This window comes from Salvelinus namaycush, chromosome 5 (genome assembly GCF_016432855.1).
Source record: "Salvelinus namaycush isolate Seneca chromosome 5, SaNama_1.0, whole genome shotgun sequence".
In the NCBI taxonomy this organism is placed as follows: domain Eukaryota; kingdom Metazoa; phylum Chordata; class Actinopteri; order Salmoniformes; family Salmonidae; genus Salvelinus; species Salvelinus namaycush.
In genome coordinates this window covers 43,606,686-43,632,428 of record NC_052311.1, presented here as the reverse complement: position 1 = coordinate 43,632,428, position 25,743 = coordinate 43,606,686, and the positions used below count along the sequence as shown (strand labels likewise).

The 25,743-nt window shown below is 41.9% G+C and overlaps 2 protein-coding genes across 4 annotated transcripts in view; both read left to right on the top strand.

The window, feature by feature from the left end:
- LOC120048316 (type II inositol 1,4,5-trisphosphate 5-phosphatase-like) overlaps nt 1–5,597 on the top strand; it is a 30,187-nt gene extending 24,590 nt beyond the window's left edge. For both annotated transcript variants that reach the window (XM_038994190.1, XM_038994191.1), the window contains 6 exons: nt 982–1,217; nt 2,326–2,433; nt 3,700–3,784; nt 4,025–4,152; nt 4,449–4,560; nt 5,146–5,597. In XM_038994190.1, coding sequence (XP_038850118.1) covers nt 982–1,217; nt 2,326–2,433; nt 3,700–3,784; nt 4,025–4,152; nt 4,449–4,560; nt 5,146–5,255 — 779 coding nt within the window. In that variant the 3' untranslated portion in view covers nt 5,256–5,597. The remainder of the gene's footprint in view (nt 1–981; nt 1,218–2,325; nt 2,434–3,699; nt 3,785–4,024; nt 4,153–4,448; nt 4,561–5,145) is intronic.
- A 195-nt stretch (nt 5,598–5,792) lies between these two features.
- On the top strand, nt 5,793–25,743 carry LOC120048317 (metal regulatory transcription factor 1-like). Of its 2 annotated transcripts, none has more exons than XM_038994193.1 (11): nt 5,793–5,911; nt 8,762–9,298; nt 12,916–13,154; nt 17,312–17,443; nt 17,825–17,898; nt 19,708–19,844; nt 20,241–20,318; nt 20,541–20,637; nt 20,741–21,378; nt 21,472–21,538; nt 23,105–25,743. In XM_038994193.1, exons 2-11 carry the CDS (start codon nt 8,828–8,830, stop codon nt 23,632–23,634), a joined length of 2,463 nt encoding a protein of 820 aa, XP_038850121.1. In that variant the 5' UTR covers nt 5,793–5,911; nt 8,762–8,827; the 3' UTR covers nt 23,635–25,743. The 2 variants fall into 2 exon arrangements, with proteins under 2 accessions (XP_038850121.1, XP_038850120.1); XM_038994192.1 differs by having other exon boundaries at nt 5,794–5,911; nt 20,535–20,637.

Genomic DNA, 25,743 nt, shown 5'->3' with positions numbered 1-25,743 from the left:
AATCCAATTCATTGTGATCTCAAATGTAAAACTGATCCTACATTATCACTCCTACTCTAAAACATCTGATACATACAGCCCCAGATCTAGAGTTTGGCTGGGTGAAAGCAAGGTTGCCACCCCATTACGTTCTTCAACCTAACTAATTCAGATCAGTGAGTACTTCAAGGAAGGTCGGAAGGCATTTCTGAAGTATTGGAACAGGGCCTAAGACTTATATTAAGGAATGGATATTAATTTATATAAACACCTGGCCTCCCCGCTATGTTAGACATAATGTCATGAGCTCTATGACATATGAAGCGAGAGACCACATCATAGCTCTGTTCTGAGTGAATGATAGATTTGAGTTTTCCCTGTGACTGCAATTGATAGAGGCATTTTCTCAACTCAGTGTTTGATGGAAGGGAAGCTATTTCAGATCTGTCTAGCACGAGAGACTTGTAAATAATGGCGATATCTCAAGGCTTAGGATGGAAGGAGTGGTGGATGTGCCATAATGCTCTTTGCCTCTTTGCTGATAGTTTGTTTTTTACCGTTTGTCTCATTTAGTTCTGAGATTGTCAATGTAGTGATGCAGATATAAATGAATAGGATTCCCTTCACACATTCACGTGCAGTTAGTAATGCTTAGTGTACAGTACATCCTTTGCTTGTGGTTCGTCAACACCGTTCCTCAACAAGTTTCCACACAGCATATTTACATAGAGCATGATCATGTTCATTAGGTCACGCAACAGAAAACATTTTCAAACGTTTTGAAACTGAATAATTTGTGTTTCTTATTGGACATGTCCAAGTAGTCCCTCCTTCAGTTTGTCAGTGGAGTTTTCTTTCATTTGATCCCAAATGAACACAACCCTGTTCTTCTGTGTCTCAGGGAATTGATAATCAGGAATTGGTGCTTTTCTGAAATGTTCCTCCATTCCTCCATATAATCATTGAAATATACCTGATCCCGTCCATGCATTGTTCACCAAGGCGGCAACGTGGACATCGACCTGGAGGTGTTTGTGAACCGCTCCACCGCCACGGAGCTCAACGCAGGCCGCCAGCAAATCGAGGACATCCTGGTGCTCCACCTGGAGCGGGGAAAGGACTACTTTCTCTCTGTGTCGGGCAACTACCTGCCCAGCTGCTTCGGCTCGTCCATCCATACCCTGTGCCAACTGAGGGACCCCATCCAGGAAATGCCCCTGGAGACCATCCGGGAGCTGGTGAGTTCAGTATAGCCAGCAAGGAGTGTGTTCATTATTGTATATATAGTTTGCACTGGAAAGCAAAAATTTGTGTTTCTTATTGAACAAATTCATGGTCTGAGTGAATACGATCCAGGTGCCGTCTGACTCTGAAGGCTGCTTTCCCATTCTTCACACTTCTCCAAAAGTGTGCAGTGGTCTGGTACATTCTCCATCGTGGATTTAAAAGTATTATATTGGTGTAACCTAAGCATTGGCTGAAAGGAGTTTCCACCATTGTGAAATATGGAGTATGCAAGTGCACACGTTGGGAGAAGGGTGAAGAATCAGCTGACCGTGGCCTGGAAATGTCCCCCTCTTCAAGGCTGTTTCATATGAAAAGCCTTGCCCAGAATAAAAACAATTAAAAGTGAAAGTGCTCTGGGGGGATTCTGTCCTGCTCATAATTTTTGTATGATTTTGTTTTCAGTTATCTAAAAATGACCAGGAAGTGCAAATCTTGAACTAGCTGCAGTCAAAATTCCCCCAATTCATTGAGACAAGAGACTAGACACATTTGCACTAAACATAGAAGCTAAAGTGAAATTCTGTTCGTAAGCTTTTCGCTATAGCCCCCACCATTTCCTTTTTGTCTTTTTCCTTTTTGTCTACATCTTTTGTAAAAACAGAAACTGTTTTTTGCGCTGTGTGAACCAAATAGGAGATGTTGTGTCTGAAGTGGGTTTCCAAACAGGGAATCAAATCACCCATTGGCCCAGAACACACTGTTGCCAGGGGGGAATATCCACAGGGTCATTAGTGTTGCAAAACAGCATGCTGTTGTGTATGCTAGAGCAACCCTCTCCAGAAACCTCTGCTTTTTTGTTTGATCTTCAATCAGTGTTATTCTAAAATTGACCAGATGAAAAGATGATAGATTCTGAGAATAAAGAAGACCAAAGATGTCTCACCCTTTTTAAAATATTTGTATTTTTTTAAATCTATGGCTCGCTAGTTATTAATACAGGCAGCATAAATAGCTACAACACATTGTCCTCTAAGGACATGTTGTTCAAGAAAGGTTAGGTCCAGGATTTAAACCCATTTCACTAAAATGTCTTTTTTTGTTTTTGTCTTCTTTCTAAAGACGTCGTCAGGTGATGAGACCAGAACCTTAATCATCGATAAGCCCCTGGATATCCCTAAAGAGATATGGCAGATGGTGGACCACCTATATCGTAATGCTCCTAAACAGGTCAGGACTCACCGAAATCTTTTACCATTTTCGCACTACTGAGCCAAACCTAGAACAGCTAGGTGCGTCATTGGATGCTTTTTTTGCCCCTCACTTTATACACAGATCTCCGCTACACATTGAATCAAGCTGTTTATCTGTCTCTCTGTGACCGCCGATAATTTCCGAACGAAGTTGACTACAAATACAAAGTTGCCAATGTCTTTACAATTGAACAAGAAAAAGATAAAAAGATGCTTCAAATGAAAACTGAGATTGCATTAAATAATAAATAGGCCTACAGTAGACCTATAGGCTATATAGCCCTTAATATTTCAAACATATTGAAATCAATTGAATGTTCAGTCAATTGAGTTCTATTGATAGGCTACACTGCCTCAATATATTTCATGATTTGTAATGTGCGCAATGATGTGCCAAATGAATCTGTGATTATAGGGTAAGGATTAGAATATGCTGCCTCAATATTTGCAGCCATAAGGTGATATCTCTCTAGGAGCTGGTCTGTTGTCAGTATTGTGGAATAATTCTAATGTTAAGGTAAGATTGAAGATTTACATGTAGGCCGTCATTGTAAATAAGAATTTGTTCTTAACTGACTTGCATAGTTAAATAAATAAATATAAAATATTGGGAAAATGGGCCCTGAGCTGTACTGGCCCTGAGCTGTACTATGCCTCCACAATAGTTGTTGCTGCCTGGGAGGGAGAATGTGAGAAGAAAAAAATCTGAACCAGTACAGCTCGGGTCGGAATCAGGGATTAGTTTCTTGACAATACACTAGTTTTCAAGGATGTTGGCTAGTACCTTTTGTCTACTTACCTCCCCTTTCACAGTTAGTTGCACAGCCTCAAAGAATTCAAAGTGAGTTGGGCAGCTTTTGGCATCCTCCCAGCTGTGTGCAGACATATGTCTCTTTCACCACAGCAATCCAGCGGATTGAAAATAGGAACGTTTGGAAACATTCTATTTGTCTCTAGCAACCACCAACAGGCTGGAATGACTCAACAGAACGGTTTTGTCTTTGATGCCCGGTTCACTTTTTTGTAAAACCTGGCTCTGTCTGAATGTTAAGGGCCAAATAAATATATGTATTAGTTGATTAATTAAAAAAGTGAAATGCATAATACGCTACAATATTGACATGAATACAGTTCTACTAAGCCCTGATCAGTTGAAATGCTGCTCCTTTTGCCAGCTACCTTTCTGTGTGCTTAGAAGTTGTGTTTACAGTACAACTCTATAACCTTTTGCCTCTATTTCTAGGGGGAACTATTTCAACAACCTGGGCTCCACAGGGAATTTGTGGAGATAAGGGATTGTCTTGACACTGGCATGCCAGACTTGCTCCGTATCCTTAACAACTGATATACACCTGGATTGTGTTCATTAGGCATTAAACGGAAGAAAAATGGCTTGAAACAGGGAAGGACTACCTGGACATGTCCAATAAGAAACGCTTATTTCATTTTCTTTTGTAAAAGTTTTGCATTTTGAGCCTTAATGGACACAACCCTGGATAAATTGAGACTTAGTGTCTACTCTGTATTTTTTTAATGGTTGATGCCCCTTGACCCATGTTGACCCCTAGCTGGCAGTAACCACTCTGTGGCAGAAGCACTGCTCCTCTTCCTTGATGCCCTCCCTGAGCCTGTGGTCCCCTTCTCCCTGTACCAGCAGTGCCTGGAGTGCTGCTCCAACACCAGTCAGTGTAAAAAGGTCAGTACCAATTCAACTCACTCTTTAAAGTAGACATTACTTTTCTCAGTGCCCTATAGTAGGATATTCTGTATGTAATGATTGTCTACTGTACTAGGTCTTGTTCATTAGGCTTCAAATGTTCTGAAATAGGGAGGGACTAACAATTTTACTTAAATTTATTTAAAAAAAAAACATTTTCTGTTGTGTGCTGTAATGAACCCAACCCAGTTGTGGGAAATTGGCTGTGACTTTCTATCATGTTGGGGTGTTTTAACTTGTCTATGGTATTGAGTGATGTTTTTCTTCATCCTCAGGTTGTATCCTTGTTACCTCAGTGCCATAAAAACGTGTTTAACTATATAGCGGCTTTTCTCCGCGAGTTGTTGAAGCATTCTACACACAATAGCCTGGATGTCAATATTTTAGGTAAGGTGAAATGGAAAAATGTGTAACACATTTTGCATTCTTATCAAACACACAAACAATTGACTGAATATGTTTTGAAAGGGTTAAAATTAAACGTCATGGTCTTCTTGACCAGTACCCAAGAGGTTCAATGTTTACAAAGTCGAGCAGTGCAAGTTTAAGATCAGAAGCCGTAACAAGCTTTCCTATTTGGTGGTTTCCATATGTGTCACAATATGCAATGAAGCAATAAAACAATAGGACCAGGGACTGTTGCGATGCCTGATTATTCCAAAGGCCATAATAGTCTTTCTGTGCTGTGATACTGTGCATATGTTTTTTTTTACTTTTTCACCTTAGGGCAATCAGTTATCATTTATTTACTTAGTTGAAAATATAGCCTAGTAATACAATACTAGCTATAGCTACGATATTGGCTGTAATAATGCTGGGTCAGATTCTGGATTTGGTTCCTTTTTCAGTGTTCTATATTTTAATAAAAAATGTATGATGCATAATAAAAAAGCGAACCTATTTAATCTTACATCAAGTGCCAGTTAGTAATTATTATGTTATTGACATTGTGCCCTGTGTCATCCCTCACAGCCACCATTTTTGCTGCCTTGCTACTGAGGTCACCCACGAAGCAGGACCTTGCAGAGAAGAGGAAGACCCAAGAGTTCTTTCAGCATTTCCTAGTCCAGGACCTCTCCTGAATAGAAGAGGGTGCTCCTGCTGTGTCATTTAGACACTATTTTAGTTTAATGTACAGCTCAGTATTTGTAAACAGTTCCTATTCATATAGATGGCTCTTTGTATATATCCAGTCAGTCAAATTGTTTAGGCCTACTCTCCTTTGATTTGAAATCAACTATGTTTTGACAAGCAATGTTTAACCTGTAAGCTGTTGATGCACAGCTAATATTCTGTCAGTAGCTGTAGTAAACTGACCATTTTTAATGTATGTATATTTACCAGTTTATTTAAAGAAAAGAAAATTGTGCTGTTTTGTGAAGGCAAAACAGTGGATCCTTTTATATATGAAAGTATTTCAAACAGTTGTGGTTTGGCGATTTCATGTTTCTTTCCCATTTAGCAAGCAAATGGAAAAAGTTTGTTTGGAATTTAATTACAAATCAAATGATTGCTTTTGTAGCTTTACATTATTCTAAATTGTATATTTAATTCAGTAGTTTCGATTTCATTATAGGGGTACTAGTGTACCTGGGAGGGGTATATTTCCCAGAATACAACACGAGGGGGAGGCTGAAATATGACGTTTCTATTTAATCATGGTATCACTAGGGAGGGGATGGGAAGAAAGTGCTAAGCTACCCGAAACATAAACCAAGTCGGCATTTGCGCTGCACGGGTAAATGTTTTCTGTCTTGTATATATGTTTCTAGTGGAGCCCTGTAACTTTTATTTCGTCAATTTATCTGTTTCGACGGGAGATTTATCGACAGACAGCCAGTCAAGCTAACGTTAGCTGGCTAGCTAGCACTACGTTAGTTCACAGATATGTAGCTAGCTTTAACTACTAACGTTGCCTAACTAGTTAGCTAGTAACGTTAGATATCTAAGCATAAAATACCCTGCTTGTTGTTTTACGCTGCATGCTTGGTAGCTGCTTATCATGGACGTGTTCATTAGTATTATAGCTAACGTTAGTCTGAAACGTTGATTAACGTTAGTTAGCTTGACATTTTCAACCCACACATTATCGTTAAAGCTAACGTTTGCGAAATACCAAAAAAAAACTAGCTGTCATGTTTTCCTTTTAGTTAACATGCTATGTAAAAGTGTTCAACTAGCGAGACATTTACGTTTGCATATTAACGTTAGCTAACTAGCTAGTTAATTGAACTGTCATGTCGCTCGAAGTTAACGTTAACTATTGACAGCTGGCTGTTTTTTATTTAACTAACGTTACCTAGTTATTACGAACGTTATCGGGATGGAAGTTGGTTGTCCTTGCAACTCTAAAGTTAGCTGCCCACCCAACGTTGGCTACCTAGCCAAATAATTACAACTATTCACAAATGCACGAGCTAGCTATTAGTTATGTGGTCGCGCTGTATGGAGCCTTTAGTCAAAAGGCGAAATCACAGATGAGTGTGACATGACATCTTTAACTTGTCTCCTGAAAGTGTTTGTAAATAGCTTTGGTGTAATCCTAGCTAAGGTTAAAGAAATATGTATTTAACCAGGAAGGGCTCATTTAGATTTGGAATCTATTTTTCAAGAGCGTCCTGGCCAAGATGGGCAGCACCAAGTCATTACACAATTACAGACAGAGAAAATGAAAAACGACAGGTAATCTTGTAAAAAATAAAAACATAGAATTCATAAAACAGCACATTTAAAAACATTGACAGGTCAGGGAATCAGCCTCAAAATACTTCAATGATTTAAAAACACCAATCAGGACAAGTTCTACCAGTTAAAGTATTTTGTACTGCGTTCCAAGCAGATGGCACAGAGTTCATAAAAGCCATTTTTACCAAATTCAGTTCGGACATTTGGAACAGTTAAGTCCTGCGAATAAAATGGTAGTAAACCCAAAATGGCTTTGTAAATAAAAGTATACCAGTGACTGAGCCTACGATTGACTAGAGAAGGCCAGCCAACCCTGGTATATAAAAGTGCAGTGGTGCGTTTTGCAGTTTAAAATAAATCTCAATGCTTCATCGTAAAGGGTGTCAATTGATCTCAAACGTGCTTATTTTCCACGATAAATCACTGTGCTGTCAAACGAAATCAGAAAGTTCTAGAACTCCATGGGTGTCAAGATGGTTAGTGCCTAGGAACACAGACCATTCTACACCATTCAAATGAAACCAAATCAAATGTTATTTGTCACATGCTTCGTAAACAACAGGTAGACTAATGGTAAAATGCTTACTTACGAACCTTCCCAACAATGCAGAGCAGAAATAATAACACAAGGAATAAATAAACAATGAGTAACGATAACTTGGCTATATACACAGGGTACCAGTCCCAAGTCCATGTGTGAGGTAATAGAAGGTAGATATGTACAAATAGGTAGGGATAAAGTGACTAAGCAACAGGATAGATCATAAACTGTATCAGCAGCGTATGTGATGAGTCTAGAAAGTTAGTGCAAAAAGGGTCAATGCAGATACTCTTGGTAGCTATTTGGTTAACTATTTAACTAACTACAGTATTTAGCTGTCTTATGGATTGGGAGTAGAAGCTGTTCAGGATCTTGTTGCTTACATATGTTGTGCATCGGTCCAGCTTCTCATGCGGTAGCAGAGAGAACAGTCTGACTTGGGTGTCTGGAGTCAATTTTTAGTGCCTTCCTTACACTGCCTGGTATTGAGTTCCTGCTATAGAGGTCCATTCGGGTGTTATTGGATTTATTTGCTATTTGTTAGCCACTCTGACACATTTTTCTCCATAAAATGGGAGTAGCCTTTGCAGTTGAGCTGGCCGCTTAAAGGAAAGGACTCAAATCTTCCCATGTAACTGTCATACTCATGGAATTTGTTGCATGAATTAGCCTAAATCCATTTATAGCTACATCTAGACCTTACTCCAATGCATTGTAGAGAATAGATGAGTTTTATAATTTCACTCCAGCGTTAGGGAATAGGTATAATGGTTATGGTGCTATGCATGGCATGTTTGAAGATGACGAGTAGCCTACACTACCACTTTTGTAACCAAACTTTAGGCTATAGATTTGGTGGCTTAACTGGCACCGCCAGAAAACTGTTCAGTTATCTTCTCTAGCTGCATTCTCAATATAGCCAGGTGTTGTCTTCAATAGCAAGTGTTCCACTCTTGTCTTTGGATTAAAAATAACTGCTCTGCATTGTCCCACTTACCTACCTTTGCAATACTCCACCAAATATATTTCCAAGTATTTGTATTCTGCTCTTGGAAGGTGGAAATATTAGCCTCAAGTGTCAAAGCGTTTTTGTTTTTCCCTTAAATCTCCTGTTTACAGTATTTGCTTGGGAGTCACGTAGGCCTTCCCCATTTAGCCAAATAGCTACAGGGTTAGCCCAGGTCACTGACTGAAACTAGGCTCTAGGTACTTTAATTGCAAGGAATCATAATTTGTTATATTCTTTACTTCAATGGGTCAAGATGTAGCAAGCAGAGAGATTGTTTCTGTTAACAGAATTGTTTTGAAATTCAGAGAAGGGTAGGTCAGCACTCACTTTCCTGTCTATCCTCCTCTGTGCAGGAACAAGTGAGCACGCCGTCCTCTGCGCACACTCACCCACCAGAGGCGGCCAGCCCAGCCGGGACCATGAGCGAGCGTGGCCCTCGCACGGAGGCCTCCATGTTTTTGGAGGTGGACCGCCTCGAGCGCGATGACAACGATGAAGACAAGATGGCGCACTACGACGACGACAAAGACGATGCCGACCTGATGTCGGCACCCTCGGGCTCCCGCGTCTACGACCGCACTACGGTGCTCATCGAGCAGGACCCCATCCGGCTGGACGAGGAGGGAGAGGAGGACCATGGACACTGCGTGGGGGACGACGACGGGGGCACTTTCCTAGTCGACGGGGACCTGGACGAGGAGGACGAGGAGGAGGGCTCTATGACCTTCATGGGCGACCAGGACGGCATGTCGCAGGGATACGTGCATCACACCATCTCGCCCGACCAGATCCAGTTCATCATCAACCCGGGGTCCATGGCCATGCCGCGCAACATCGAGGGGGCCACCCTCACTCTGCACTCCGAGTGTCCAGAAACCAAGCAAAGGGAGGTATGTTGGCTTACCACCACTGAAATGCATTATGTGACGCTGTGTGGAGGTTATACAGCATATTTGAGGGGATCAGTTTGGGCAAGGCGCAGAATCACTAATTTTGATCACATAATGAGTAGTCATTTGGAATGCAAGGTGGTTTGTAGATCAGGGATTTTGCGCTCCCTGATTTTAAATGTACTTGATCTCAACCCACAATTAGCCTAGTGTGTTGTGTTAAGTAAAAATAATAGAGACCCCAGGTTGAAAGGGAGCAACGTGAGGCATGAGCAGGGAGAGTAAATTCACTGGATGAATGAAATGCTTTGATTTGCCTAGCGAGCTAGGTTCTCCTCAAGACCTTTCTGCTTCCACATGGTTTCAGAGTTGTAAAGTCCTTAAGTAAAAATACTTCAAAGTACTATTTAAGTAGTATTCGGGGGGTATCTGTACATTACTTTACTATTTATATTTTTGATCAATTTTACTTTTACATCATTACATTTCTGAAGAAAATAATGTAATTTTTATTCCATACATTTTCCTTGACACCCAAAAGTACAAAAGTTACATTTTGAATCCTTAGCAGGACAGGAAAACGGTCTAATTCACGCACTTAAAGAGAACATCCCTGGTCATCCCTATTGCATCTGATCTGGTGGACTCACTAAACACATGCTTTGTTTGTAAATTCTATCTGAGTGTTGGAGTGTGCCTCTGGCTATCCATTAAAAAAAAAATCATGCCATCTGTTTTGCTTAATATAAGGAATGTGATTTATTTTAAGAAAAAATAAATAAAATGATACTTAATTAAGTAAATATAGCAATTACATTTACTTTTGATACTGAAGTATATTTAAAACCAAACACTTTTTTACTGTTTTACTGGGTGACTTTTACTTGAGTATGACAATTGGTACTTTTTCCACCACTGCATTATTTTTTATATGATAAATGTTTAACCCCTCCTCCCCTGTGTACAGAACAGCACACATAGTAAATGAAGTTTGTGCAGTGTCATAATTTGTGTTGTACTTTATGATGCCAGGTCTAGTGGCTGCAGACTTTACGTCTAGCTCTTAATCATTGTGTAAGGCACGCTGGTCTGCAAAAGAGCACTGTACAATGGAGCTTGTTGGAGGGTTGCACCTCCAGGTTATTTCTTCCTAGAATGCAAAGCAGCACCGTAACAACAGGCTACCTCAGGGTCACACCAGTGGTCAGTTCAACACTACTCCTGACCAATCATGATGAGTCCCGGCCAAATATTGCACCCTCAATGCAACAAGTTCCTGTTTGTTACCAGGGTCTCCCTCTGTCACCGTGTTGGCGACTTGGCCAGTGCCACTAGGGTACTTGTGCTGTCTTTGTGTTGAAGTGCTCTGCTGGAGCCCATCCAGTCCACTCTGCCCCCTCCTAGCCTAGCTACTTGCATGATGTCATTGAGGGAGAGAAAATGCATTTTGCTTACTTACAATTGGATTTATGAAATCTCATCTACAGACTCTGAGCCAAAGATGCAATCACCCCAAATGACTGTTCCTCTCAATTCATTTGGCATCTGTTCATGTTGCTTCTCCTTATTTCCTTTTGACGTTTTGTCATAATTGCACATGTGGATTCCTAACATTGCAGATGTTAATTTCAATGTTTCTCTAGCCTAGGTGTTCTAAATGTGTCAATGCAACACAAAGCAGTCCTTAGCATAGCAGTTCAGTAGGCTTTGCAGCATTCTTACATACCTTTTCAGTAGGCCTTGCAGCATTCTTACATACCTTTTCAGTACACTTAGCAGCATCTAGTTGCATTAGACACTCTCTGTGTAGCCTACTACTGGAGTGCTCTTTCCCCACTGTGCATGTGGGAGGCGATGGCATGCCAATCTAGTGAACCTGTTTGATTTGAAGTGATGCTGCAGAAGTGGGAGAGTCAGTCGTGAAGTTGTGGGGGTTGAATAACAATACAGTACAGCTGATACGCTGTAGCAGCACCGCAGCCAGGCTCCTCACTGTGTGGGGTTCATACTTCTTACTTCCCTTCCTCCTCTCTTGTGTTAGAAATGATGTGTATTTTTTGCACTGTCTTTATGCACATTCACAGAACCCTACTCACGCACACTGACACTCCAACACACCCCCCTTACTCACTTCATTTGCTCACACACACATAACATGCACACATTTATACTGACTCTACACGCACGCACACATTCATCATATATGCTGCTACCACTTTGTTTGTCATATGTCCTGATGCCTAGTCACCTTACCCCTATACATATCTACCTCTATCACTTCAGTACACTCCCTGCACATTGTAAATATGGTATTGGACTGATCCTGTTTATAGCTTCTTACATTCTCATGTTCTTATTTTTATTTCTTGTGTGTTTTTGCTCTACATTTTGTTATTTTTACTACATTGATATTGAGTACTGCATTGTTGGGTTTAGAGCTTGCAAGAAAGGCGTGTCACGGTACTTGTGCAGATGACATTGAAACTTGAATGAATAGCACAACCAGTCAGTCATTAGGCCTAGTATCACCAAGGGACGGGTTATGCTGGGTCGTATTCATTAGTGCACAATGTAGCAAAATGTTTTGTAACAGACAAGTTCAGGTAGTCCCTCTGTATTTCGGTCAGTTTTCTTCCGTTTGGTCCCTGATGAATAAGATCTCCGGGGGGGGGTTTCTCCTATCTCCTCCTTTAACATAGGCCAACAGTTGTCTAAGCCATCTCCCGCTGCGTCTCTGTTAGGTTCCAGTAATTTGTAGTGTCATGCGGAGACTGCTAGTGGACCAGTTGTCATGGCTGGAATCCATGCTTTTGGAGAAATAATAAAGGACCGCTAGCTCTATTAAAAAATGTTTTTGATTGGACAGGCTGCCTCACTATTGTGTCTAGTAGAGCCTCTCTGTGTGCAATGTGGCTATCCAGGAGTTACATAAGGGGATGTTAGCTGTTGTTCACTATTTATTAAGGGAAAAGAGTGTCATTTTAACGCGTTCAGGGCTGGTTGACTTTCTCTTGAAATTTGTGTAACAAAGCGTTAATTCCCCCCCCCCCCCCCCCCCCCCCCCCCCAGTCTACAAAAGGATCAAGGCATTTAGTTATGTGGTATAACGCAAGCTCTGTAAATAGGGGGGTGGGAGATAAAGCTTGGATGGGAAGGCTTTGTGTTATGACAATGTAGGCTAGTGTGTTCTATGGTAATACAGAGGAGGGGAAAAGAGCCGGCTTTATTCTCTCCCCGGGGCCTTTTGTGTGAGAACAGAACAGTGCCATAAGAGTGACTGACTGCAACGGCTGCTGAATGCGGAGACTGCTGAGTTGAAACACGGTGCACAGCAGAATCAGTCAGATGGAAATGGATGGGGGGGTCGAGTCACTGATGTCATGTGCACTTACTCATGCGCCGTGTCATTGTTACCTGTGCAAACATACCTCATTTGTTTCTCACTCTGGCTCTCATCCTATCGCCTCGCCTCCTTCTCAACCACATTGGAGAAGGTCCAAGGTCCCTCCCCTCTGACCTTATTATCCAAAGTCTTTCGATAGGCGAGAAGAGGTGTCGCAAAGAATCAAGGAAAGATTAATTAAGAAAAAGTAATTATCTTCTTGTCTGTCACTCAGGTGAAGAGGTATCAGTGCATGTTTGAGGGCTGCACACGGACCTACAGCACGGCGGGCAACCTGCGCACACACCAGAAGACCCACCGGGGCGAGTACACGTTTGTGTGCAACCAGTTGGGCTGCGGCAAGGCCTTCCTCACCTCCTACAGCCTGAAGATCCACGTGCGCGTTCACACCAAGGAGAAGCCCTTTGAGTGCGACGTGCAGGGCTGCGAGAAGGCCTTCAACACCCTGTACAGGTGAGGCTCGACTAGCACAAAACTTACTAGCTGCATGTCGAAATATTCCCAGACATGCTGACTAATCAGATGACTGTATATCTACAGGTAACTGCCAAAATAAAGGAAACACCAAACATAAAGTGTCTTAATAGGGTGTTGGGCCATCACGAGCCAGAACAGCTTCAATGTACCTTGGCATAGTTTCTACAAGTGTTTGGAACTCTATTGGAGGGATGCAACACCATTCTTCCACAAGAAATTCCACCATTTGGTGTTTTGTTGATGGTGGTGGAAAATGCTGACTTAGGCTCCGCTCCAGAATCTCCCATAAGTGTGACTGAGACAGACACACACGCACACTCTTTAAGCTCTTTTGAGACCCCTCTTTCAAAGTTACTGAGATCTCTTATTGTAGTCATGGTAGCCAAAATAATGGGCAACTGGGCATTTTCATGCATGATGGGGATGTTAATTGCTTAATTAACTCAGGAACCACACCTGTGTGGAAGCACTTGCTTTCAATATACATTGTATCCCTCATTTACTCAAGTGTTCCCTTTTATTTTGGCAGTTATCTGTATATGTAGGCCTATACTGAAGATGGATCGATAATAGATGAAAGGTGACAGGTAATAAATTACATATAAAATAGATACAATATAAAAAATGTCAAGTGACATCTAGCCTTCACGTAGGGCCTAAAATGTACTTTTTGGTCCACCATCCACATCCACTCAGATTTTACCATAAGAAGAAAAGAAAAACACAAAACAGCAGATGACCATGCTTGTTTCTTAAACAAGAAATGTATTAGAAGTAATGTGGTATATTGCTCAATTTCATTCCTTTATCCAAAATATCAGAGACAAAATGTTCAGCTGCCCTTTTAAGGCTGGGAGGTTACCGTGGTAATGGGGCTACTTGAGTAGTGTCAAGTGTGTCTGTGATTTGGGATCAGTATCAGTTGAGGCAGCAGACTCAACTAACGTTAAAAACAACTGAGCTTGTGAACAAAACAAAACAATGTAAATAGCCAATAAACACGAGGACAAAGTCTCACTTTGTAGACTTTAGACTAAATTAGACACATTTTTACCCTCCAGTCCCAGTAAGCAAAATGCCGTATTTTCCAGACGTTGAAGTTACGTTCAAATTAGGTTCTGAATGAAATTTGAAAAGGTATTTTCCGTATGTTGAAAATACATATTTTAGATGTTGAAAATGTATTTTCCAGATGTTGAAGTCAGGCAAATTTTTGGTTCTGATTGAAAGTTGAAAATAAGTAATTTATCGACGTCTGTTTGGGCCAAATCAAGGCTGGTCTAGACCGTACAAAATCTGAACCAAACATAGACGGCGCTTATTTTTTTTGGCGCTCTGCCTCCAAAAAGTGGGCAGTGCTTATCAATGGGCGGCATCAGCGCTCACCTAAAAAGCCAATATGCCACTGGTTGAGAGAAATTGTCATTCTTTTTGGGCAGAATTAAGTTAGGTTTTATGTGTTGTTGTTGGAGGTGCATCTTGGCTAGTTTGGCTCAGAAAATGCCGCCCTCGTCAATCTGCCGTCATAAGCGAACGCCTAATCCTGCCTAATGAGCGGGCTGGCCATGTGTGCGCAGTGCTTCCAAAAATGAATCTATCAGCACTTCACTCAGTGCACACAGCTCCCCTGCCAGGCAGTGTTGCTATGCGAGGTGGGATATAGGATTTGTAATTCTTTGTGCGATTAGTAGTTATGAAACAAAACGGCACAAATAATTTGAAAACGCTACTGCAGCATCTTTCTAACCAGCACGTGCTCATACTTGACTTTTTGACTTTTTATTTGCGAATGTAATACTCACTGTAGAGCCGTACAAATTGACCACCAATGTTGTTGGTGAAATAGACATTCTTACCTGCCAATACCTAAATCTACCTGCATGTGGCGGGTGTTAATTTTATTCCCTGCTTACATCCATTCAGAGGTATTCTTCCATAGTAGATTAGCAAACAATGTGTAGGCCTAGGGCTGTGACAGTCATGGACATTTGGTTGACTGATACACGGAACCCAAACCGGCTGTGCGTGCGCCATCGTGGATACATTTATTTTGTCCCCCTACACCAAACGCAATCACGACACGCAGGTTAAAATATCAAAACTAACTCTGAACCAATGACATTCATTTGGAGACAGTTCGAAAAGCATTAAACATGTATGGAAATGTAGCTAGTTAGCTTGCACTTGCTATCTAATTTGTCCTCTTTAGCTAGCTTGCTGTTGCTAGCTAATTTGTCCAGGGATATAAACATTTGAGTTATTTTACCTGAAATGCACAAGGTCCTCTACTCCGACAATTTATCCACACATAAAACGGCCAACCGAATCGTTTCTAGTCATCTCTCCTCCTTCCAGGCTTTTTCATCTTTGAACTGATATGGTGATTGGCATCTAAACTGTCATAGTATTACTACACCGACCGGCAACACAGTTCGTCTTTCAATCACCCACGTGGGTACCTGCTTCTATAAACCAATGAGGAGATGGGAGAGGCAGGACCTGCAGCGCGATCTGCGTCAGAAATTGAAAGGACTTCTATTTTAGCCCATGGCAACGCAGACGCTCGTGAGCAGTGTGGGTGCAATAATTGAATAACATAGATTCCTACATTTATTTTGCAACGCTACGCGAGCGGTGTGGTCAGCCTGTTATTGGTCAGCTAATTTATTGAGGTCACGTTTATAACAGTTCTAAAAGCAAAACTTTGCCCATCTTCAGTCAGCTGTTCGTTCCACAAACCCCCCCAGATATGAGTTAATTTATTTTTGACTGTCTTCATCCATTACCGTCAGTTATGCAGTTATATGGTAATTGTGCCAGCCCTAGGCCTAGTTTTTTCATTCAGTCTGACATTGCATAAAAAAAGGATGTATCAAAAAAGAGGATGTGCTTGCTTTTCTTATCTACAGCACAGTCTGTCTGTAGGTCCAATCGTTTTGTCAGTTCATTGTGATCTAATATTGTTAGTATTTAGTTGTTTTTTCTCCCAAGTACTGAACAGTGCTTTTATGCATCGTTGGGTGTTCTAGCCTAATTGGTAAGGACTTTGTTTTATCTCCCAATTTTAGTTTTCTAATTTGTTTTCTAATTTGTTCTTGGTTTTATAGTATCTGCTGCATTTAGCTTCTTTGGTTTAGCACTCAATGAAGGCATTATGAAAGGAGACCCTCAGCCAGGCCAGTAGTAGGCTAGTCAGCCAGTGGCTCCAGTGTTGTGACATTGAACCGAAGACTACAGAGACAGGCGGTGGTGGAAGCGTGCCACCATCGACTCCCCTGTCAAGGTCCATTTATCACCACGGCCAAGCCAATGTGTTGTTTCCCCCTAATCACATTACTTTGCTCTCAGAACCATGCTGCCCTGTCCCCTCCTATAAGGGAAACGGTGGCACTATGTCTACTAGGCCACGGGTCCTGTTCATTAGGCACCAAACAGAAGAAAACAGACTGAAACAGGGAAGGATTATCTAGACTTGTCCAATAAGAATAGCGAAAGTTGGTTTTCCATTGCTTGCCCTAATCAACATGACCCTGGATTGTGTCCTTAAAGTTTAAAGCAAGATTAGGTTATTTCCCAATTTGGTGTCTTTCTCTTGGAGTGCCCCCACATCTTCTATGCCCAAGTGTTTGCACATTAACAGTCTGCTGTGTTCTAATGTGTACTCATGTTTATTTAATTCAAGATGGTGAGAACATTTTCAGACGCTAAATATTTTTGCTCTTGTTAAAAGAGCTACATTTCCACTTGGAATTAGGCCTACCATTTAAATGTCAATGATGTATTTATATATATTTGTAGTAAAGGAATAAAATTCCCCGAAAGGAGTGCATCATTTTTCAAACACTGCTTAACCCTTCAAATCAAAAACTTATACTGTAACTATCCACTCTGGCCCACTGCTTCCTACTACACGACTGGCTCTCGTTTGCTGAGTTTGAAAACAAAAGATAGTACACAACTTCACACCCATACAACTTTTGGGGGGATTATGACATGGTTAGAAAGCAGTAATACGCTATCTCTAAGCCATATTCTTCAAAAACTAGGAAATTTAATTTATCCCCCAAATGTTACACATAGCTCCTTTAAATCTTCCCAGTGGTTGATTACTTTTAATTATCTCCTCTCGGCAGACTGAAAGCACACCAGAGACTGCACACGGGGAAGACGTTCAACTGTGAATCAGAGGGATGCACAAAGTACTTTACCACACTCAGTGACCTGAGGAAGCACATTCGCACTCATACTGGGGAGAAACCATTCCGGTGAGTTCTCCGACTCCACGCACCACTATGGTTTATGTTTCACAAGGGGAGGAAGACCGCTGCCTTGGATATAGGACATTATCTGCTAATGTTTGGATGCCCTTTTCTTGGTTTGAGATTTTCTATGCATATAAACAAATGTAGCCTAAAGGAGTGGGAAAAATGCACATTGAGGGGATTATATCTTTCATCTGTACTGATTAGTTAGATATATGGTTTTGTATTGGAACTGCTTTGTGGTGCACCAATTTTTCCTAATTTCTATGCACCGCCCTAATCTTCATTTTTTTCATTTATTCTTCATCAGCTTAATCTCCACATGTTTTTCTCTATTGCTGTTTGGCTTACATTGACAGATCATTTGTGTGATCTTCCCTCTAGGTGTGACCATGATGGTTGTGGCAAGGCGTTTGCTGCCAGCCATCACCTAAAGACGCATGTACGGACACACACAGGTACGCTTTACTTAGGCTACTTCTGTTTGGAAAATAAGTTCTCAGTCAAATTTCAGAGTGACAGTCAACCAATCATTCATCCATATTCCACACCTCAGAGACACCAAGTAGCGCTTAATATCTCAATTTTATTGTTATAATGGTGCCACAGAGAGGGTTGCCTCGCTTCTGTGTCATGGTCTACAGACAATCACGGACTACAAATGGAAAACTAGCCACGTCGTGGACACCGATGTCTTGCTTCCGGACAAGCTAAATGTCTTCTTCGCCCGCTTTGAGGATGACACAGTGACGTAAGACATTTAAGCGTGTTAACCCTCGCAAGGCTGCCGGCCCAGACGGCATCCCTAGCCGCGTCCTCAGAGCATGCGCAGACCAGCTGGCTGGTGTGTGTACGGACATATTCAATCTCTCCCTATCCCTGTCTGCTGTCCCCACATGCTTCAAGATGGCCACCATTGTTCCTGTACCCAAGAAAGCAAAGGTAACTGAACTAAATGACTATCGCCCCGTAGCACTCACTTCTGTCAACATGAAGTACTTTGAGAGACTAGTCAAGGATCTACCTTACCTGTCACCCTGGAGACCCACTTCAATTTACTTATCACCCCAATAGATCCACAGACGATGCAATGGCCATCACACTGCCCTATCCCATCTGGAGAAGAGGAATACCTATGTAAGAATGCTGTTCATTGACTATAGCTCAGCATTCAACACCATAGTACCCTCCTTGCTCATCATTAAGCTCGAGGCGCTGGGTCTGAGCCCCGCCCTGTGCAACTGCGTCCTGGACTTCCTGATGGGCCGCCCCCAGGTGGTAAAGGTAGGAAACAACACCTCCACTTCGCTGACCCTCAACACTGGGGCCCTACAAGAGTGTGTGCTCAGCCCGCTCCTGTACGCCCTGTTCAACCATGACTGTGTGGCCAAGTACGCCTCCAATTCAATCATCAAGTTTGCAGACGACACAACAGTAGTAGGCTTGATTACCAACAATGACGAGACGGCCTACATGGAGGAGGTGGGCTCTGAGAGTGTGGTGCCAGGAAAATAACCTCTCACTCAACGTCAACAAAACAAAGGAGATGATCGTGGGCTTCAGGAAACAGCTGAGGGAGCACCCCCCCTATCCACATTGATGGGACCGCGGTGGAGAAGGTGGAAAGCTTCAAGTTCCTCAGCGTACACATCACTGACAAACTGAAATGGTCCACCCACACAGACAGTGTGGTGAAGAAGGCGCAACAGCGCCTCTTCAACCTCAGGAGGCTGAAGAAATTTGGCTTGGCACCTAAAACCCTAACAAACTTTTACAGATGCGCAATTGAGAGCATCCTGTCGGGCTGTATCAGGGCTCTCCAGAGGGTGGTGCGGTCTGTAAATACCACGACTGTATATACTGTATTATATTCTACTGTATCTTAGTCTATGCCACTCTGACATTGCTTGTCCATATATTTATATATTCTTACTTTCTTTACTTAGATTTGTGTATATTGGGTGTATGTTGTGAAATTGTTAGATATTACTGCACTGTCGGAACTAGAAACACAAGCATTTCACTACACCCGCAACAACATCTGATAAACACGTGTATGTGACCAATACAATTTTATTTGAACTTTTTCCAATATTTTATATTAAGAAATGATCGTGTTTGATTTGACACAACTTTTTAATTGGAAAATGTTTGTCATGCAGACCAAATAGTAATTTCCCTTGGCATACAGTGAAGGTGACCCTCTCCCTTCCTCCCATTCTCCCTTGTCTCGCCCCCCCTTCCCCCTCCATCCATCCTTCCCTCAGGGGAGAAGCCTTTCAACTGTCCCAGCGACGGTTGTGAGAAAGCATTCAGCAGCCAGTACAGTTTGAAGAGTCACGTCAGGGGCCATGGGGCTAAGGGCCAGCCCTTCAGTGTCACCCTCACCCACCCCTTGTCCGAGGTGAGCCATACATAAATCAAAGTAACTATTTTGCTAAGAGCCGTGGGTTCGATTCCCTTGTGGCCACCAATTTTAAAAAGTATGCACTCACTGTTGAATAAAAGTTGCTGAATAGAGTGTATTGTTAATATTATTAACATGGATTAAATAGCCTGTGAAGTCATTTTAAGGGTAAACTCATTTATTTGTACCTACAACATTGTGCCTGCTATCAGTATAGTCTGTTTTGATTGTTTTTATGATCTAACGTATTACATTCTATCCTTATGCATCTTTATGACTTCAGATAGCTTTTGCTCTAGAAAGGAAGGCTTCTTGGCTTCTCCCATGTCTCGTTCTGTTAATGTTCCTAGGCAGTGGAAAATGTAATTTGGGCCTATGCATCTCTAATTACAGGATGCAAATCATTCACTGTGCCTCAGTGACTTGAGCCTCATCTCGACTGACTCGGAGCTCAGAGAAAACATCCACAATGTGAGTGTGTGCGTTTTATTTCATCAGCCCTTATTTGACTATATAGGTCCATTCTGCTTTTGTCCATGTATGAACAATTTATTTTGTGGTGGGTTACTATGACAGCAAAAACAACCATATTTATTTTGTTTCTGTATAAGGGATCAATAAAGAATCAAGATGTATTGTAAGACAGACATGTACTATCGTGTTAATGCTTGGTTACATCTGTGTTAGTCTCAGAACTTGGACTTGAGCAGTGTTACCCCCGTGAGGATCTTCGAGCTCATGTTCCAGAGTCCGGAGAACAGTGTTAGTCAAGACGATGCACATCCTCACGGCAAGTACCCATCACATTCTATAAACTGTAACTTGGGTTGAATTCAGTGCATTTTCATACTAACTTTTGCTCTTTGTATATATATTTTTTTCATATTTTTCAGAGCGCCTTGTTGAAGCCTTTGGCCAGGAGACTGGCCAGTCCACCATGGGCGATGGATCCACCCCCATCTCCTTCTCGTTCTCCCTCGTCCCTTCCTCCTCATCCTCCTGTTCCCACTCCCACCCTCACTCCCACACCACCACCACTGTCCTTGAGGCTTCCTCCCAGATCCCTCTAAGCCAAACCCCCTCTTCCCAGACTCCAGCACCTCCTGCCCCCATTAGTAATATAACCACAGTCAGCTCTACCCAGCACCCTGCCACCTTCGTACCCTTACCCACTGCCCTGCAGACGCCAGATGTGCCTGCCCCCTACGTGGCACTGCCCGCCCAGACTGCTCCAATAGTGCCCTCTACTGTGCCAGTAGTGGTGCCAAGCCCAGCCCTGGCCAACGCGGCTCTGGGCGCTGTAGTCGCCACCACAGAGACTGTGCCGCTGCCGGCCGTGGCTCACACTCACACCGTGCCTTTGGCCAGCAACACCAACCCTGCCCTGGTGCCCCCAGCCTCTGCCCCCACTTTCACCCCAAGCCACAGCCACACCCAGAGCCTGCTGCAGCCCAGCATCGTCATGTCCGACCAGAACCTGCAGTGGATCCTTAACACCGCAGCCAACAACCAGCAGAACCCAGAGCAAGCGGTAAAAGTGCCGGTTTGACATTGAATTAATAGTTTGGTTGAGTGGTGATGAATTTGTGTGGACATCAATGCTGTCAATGTTGTTTGTTTCCAGGCACACGGAGGTCCAAAAGTAGAGAAGGTCTTCTTTACCACAGCCATACCAGTGGGAGGAAATTCAGGTGAGATTTGTCCCCTACTGTTACCAGTGTGATTATTAACAGCAATAATGCTGCACTGACCCACATGAAAAAATAATATAGTATACTGAAGCAATAAGCCCCAAGGTGTTGTGGTATATGGCCAATATACCACGGCTAAGGGCTGTTCTTAAGCAGGACGCAACGCTTAGTCGTGGTATATTGGCCATATATCAGAACCCCACGAGGTGCCTTATTGCTATTATAAACTGGTTACCAACATAATTAGAGCAGTAAAAATAAATGTTTTGTCATACCCATGGTATACGGTCTGATATACCACGGCTTTCAGACAATCAGCATTCAGGGCTCTAACCACCCAGTTTATAATATGGTATACATACTATAGTATTTACTGTAATGTTTTGCTGAATTTATTGTAGTATTCACTGTAGTGTGTTTTTTTTTGTGGACTAGTATATTGTAGTATTTACATAAAGTGAGAGCTTTCTCCTTGAGGAAACCTACTGAACAAATACTTAAACAGCACATTTTCCATAACCTGTAGGTAGGTAGGACTGGGGTCTGAACAGATAGTTCAGAGCTTCTGCTCTTTTCTAAAATCTGAAGGAAACACAATATTTGTAGGTCTCATGGGTGGCACAAATTTGGATAAGGGGAACGGGCAGAGTATATGGAAATTAAATACAGTAGTATTGCTAAAGACGTGTTTTTGCAAACTGTAGTGTTTTTGCGGACATTACTTAAGTGTTTACTATAGTGTTTTATCATATACTACAAAATGATATAGTAAGTACTGTACATGATCAAGGGATACTACAGTGTGTAGTATATTATTCTACATTATAAACTGGGTGGTCCGAGCTGAATTCTGATTGGCTGACATGGGTATGACAAAACATGTATTATTATTGCTCTAATTAAGTTGGTTACTAGTTTATAATAGCAATAAGGCACCTCGGCGGTTTGTGGTATATGGCCAATATACCACGACTAAGGGCTGTGTCCAGGCACTCTGTGTTGCAGAGTGTGTAGGATATTATTCTACAGTATACTACAGCATTCTATAGTAAGTACTGTAGTATTCTATAGTAAACTGTAGTATTTTTTCATGTGGGGTAGCCTACCAATGTTGAAATTAATCAGGATATTTAAAAAGCACAAACTCAAGTCAGTAACGTAGAAAACTCATCCATGTTGAATGTATTTACTTGGCACAAATTAATTTGATGTTCCCTAGTAGTATTTTTTCATGTGGGGTAGCCTACCAATGTTGAAATTAATCAGGATATTTAAAAAGCACAAACTCAAGTCAGTAACGTAGAAAACTCATCCATGTTGAATGTATTTACTTGGCACAAATTAATTTGATGTTCCCTAGTAGCATTTGAATGGAATTTGAGTTACAAAAGATAGGATGTAATTTTTGGACAGCTGGCTTGGTCTGTAGTCATGCTGTAGCTCCGGTTTGTCTTCATTAGGGTACATTGTGTTTCAGTGTTGTGCAAAAGAGAGTTCGCTCTGTTTTGGATTTTCTTCCCTTTCGTGCCTAATGAAATACAACCCTTGTTTTGTAATGTGTTACAGGCAACTCTGTCCAGCAGATCGGCCTCAGCCTTCCCGTCATCATCATCAAACAGGAGGAGTCATGCCAGTGTCAGTGTGCCTGCAGGGACTCTGCTAAAGACAAGACCTCCAACAAGAGCAGCAACGCCTCGGCAGCACCACAACAACAGCCCGCAGTGCCCCCCACTCCTCCACCTCCCCCCGCTCCCGTGGCACTGCCCTTTCCCCCCGTACTCCCCCCGGCGCCCTCTTTCCCCTTGTGCTGCCTCCCACCGCTCACCTCAGAAGTGAACGAGTCCCTGCCTCTTCCCCAAACAGGTGCAGTACTAGGACCGGGTAGCCCCTCGACCTCTGTACATACGTTCTCCACAGGGGTGGCCACGGCGACCACCAACCCCCCTCCTATCACGGATGGTTTGGCCACCATGGACGTGTCGGACTTCCTGTCCCTGCAGAGCCCCGAGAGCATGGCCAACATCGAGGCTCTGCTACTGGTGACCAGCAGTGACGACTTCACTATGGCTGGCGCTAGCACCACCATCAACCCCTAGTGGACACTCAGGCTTTGTCCCTATTCTCCACCCTTCTCTTGCATACTCCCAGTCATGGATTTAAAAGCATTGAGTTGGTGTAAGCATTGGACAGAGGGAGTTTCTACCATTGTTAAATTAAAGGGAGTGTGCAAATGCACACTTTAGGAGAAGGATGTAGAATCAGGACGCAGCCGCACTTTCCGATTTACCCACTACACGTCCGCTTTTCCAGTATTGTAAGTGAAACTTAATGAGTGGGCTTGTTTTGGAAAAGCAGCTAAATGCATGCCAGTCTAGAAAAGTGTTCTTAATTGGCTGGCTCTCCATCAAACAAGACACTGTCTTGAAAGGCCCTAAGAACTATTGTCGGCTTCTAATATGGCGTGAAGCTGATTCCTGAGAGAAGCAAAACAAAACATTGTTGTCTATATCCATGTACTGTACATTAGTTCCTAACTGTAACTAATACGATTAGTTGGTAAGTGATTGACCAGAATGCACTGCATGTGAAGTGAATTGGAATTTCATCAACTATATTTCCTACAAGGAATTTGTGGCAGTTTTGCCATTCCCTTAAAAGCAATGTATTGCTAATGCCATAATGTGAAGAGTAATTTCCAGTGTTTTATATAAATTAGCTAGTGTAGTCCAGATTTTTGTTTTGTCTTTCGTCTCGCTTTGTTAGTTTTTGTCTTTCTTTACAGGTATATTTACCCATTGAAAAAGAAATTGCCTGTGACACAATTTGCTTGACTTTTAAATATAATTTAGAAGTCAATACATTAGTAATAATACTTTTTTTAATTATTGGAGAGAAAAAATCTAAATCTCTGACCTTAGACTGTCATCAAGTCTCAGCTTATTGATCATCATTGTTAATTTATTCCACTTTTCGCCTAAGGTTTCTTTTTTAGTCCCCCTTCTGTTGTTACTGATTTTTGTTTTATGGAGCCCCGCTCAATCTAAGTTTTCAGAAAGCCGTTTTAACACTGCACCTTATTGCAATTAATTGTACATCGAGGTTGTCAAAAAAAGGTCCTCAATGGTATTTTTGGTCTGCAAAACCTCTTCACAATGAAATCATGGATCAAGGATGAAAAAAAATTGCTCTCAAACGTGTTTCTCTATGAATTACAACCCACTCAGGGATGCATCATGGCATATCTAATTTATACAACTTGAGATTTTCCTTTATTTAATAAGAGATTGTCCATTTTAGACATTTTAGCAGTCAACTGCCCGGATGCCCATCGATTGTAGTAGCCCCCTTTTTCGGCTGCACTCTCCCCTCTTTGTGCACTGTCTAATATGACTAGTTATCTGCGTTATTACTATGACACTATTTGAATACCACTGCGGTCAGAAGTGGTTTGTTTCTGAAGGGTGTTGATGGTGTAAATACGGTACATTTAAATATGAACACTTACTCCTTCAGATTGTTTTAGAATGTATATAATTTTGAATATGTAGACTTGAACCTTGGAGACTGAAGACGATAGCCCATGCGCTGCCCTTTGTCTTTGCATTCTGCGCCCATGCAGATGCTCACACATCTTATGCAGAAGAGTTTAAAATGAAGCCTTATAATGGTTAGTTTTAGGGCCATTGGCTTCTGTGCAGTCAACATAGTATTTATTTTCAAATGCAAGCATAAGTAACTTTCTTGGAATATATGACGATATTGTTTCACATGGGACATAATGCAATGATTACAAAATTGGAGAGAAGGCATTATGCCCTAATATCGTGTGTAGAGCAACCTAGCCTTACTACAGGATATCTCACTTGCTGTGGCTTACTGAGCTGGCTCCTTGCCTTGTCAATCTTTGCCAATGGCTTGATTTGGACACGCTGCCTGACTACTTCCTCTTGTTAATCTAGTCTTGTTCGATGCCTTTTTAGCAGCTGTCTACAAGTGGACAACAGTACATTAAAAAGAAATACGTCATTTTTGGTTTGAAGATTTAACATATTGTGCCAACAAATCAAATGATCCCCCGATTATTATTTTTCTATTGTAATTTTTTATGTGAAGATGTTACTGCAGAAATGTACTGTAGACGGAAAAAAAAAAAATGTTGTAGTACTGTATTGTAGACTTAATACTTTATTTTACAGATCAATACA

What these genes read in the sequence shown, in the direction of transcription:
- LOC120048317 (XM_038994192.1), top strand. Translation starts at nt 8,828, where the DNA reads ATGAGCGAGCGTGGCCCTCGCACGGAGGCCTCCATGTTTTTGGAGGTG. An exon ending in GCATGTACGGACACACACAG is followed by an intron (nt 17,899 to 19,707) that starts GTACGCTTTACT and finishes TCCTTCCCTCAG; the next exon opens with GGGAGAAGCCTTTCAACTGT. An exon ending in TCAGAGAAAACATCCACAAT is followed by an intron (nt 20,319 to 20,534) that starts GTGAGTGTGTGC and finishes CATCTGTGTTAG; the next exon opens with TCTCAGAACTTGGACTTGAG.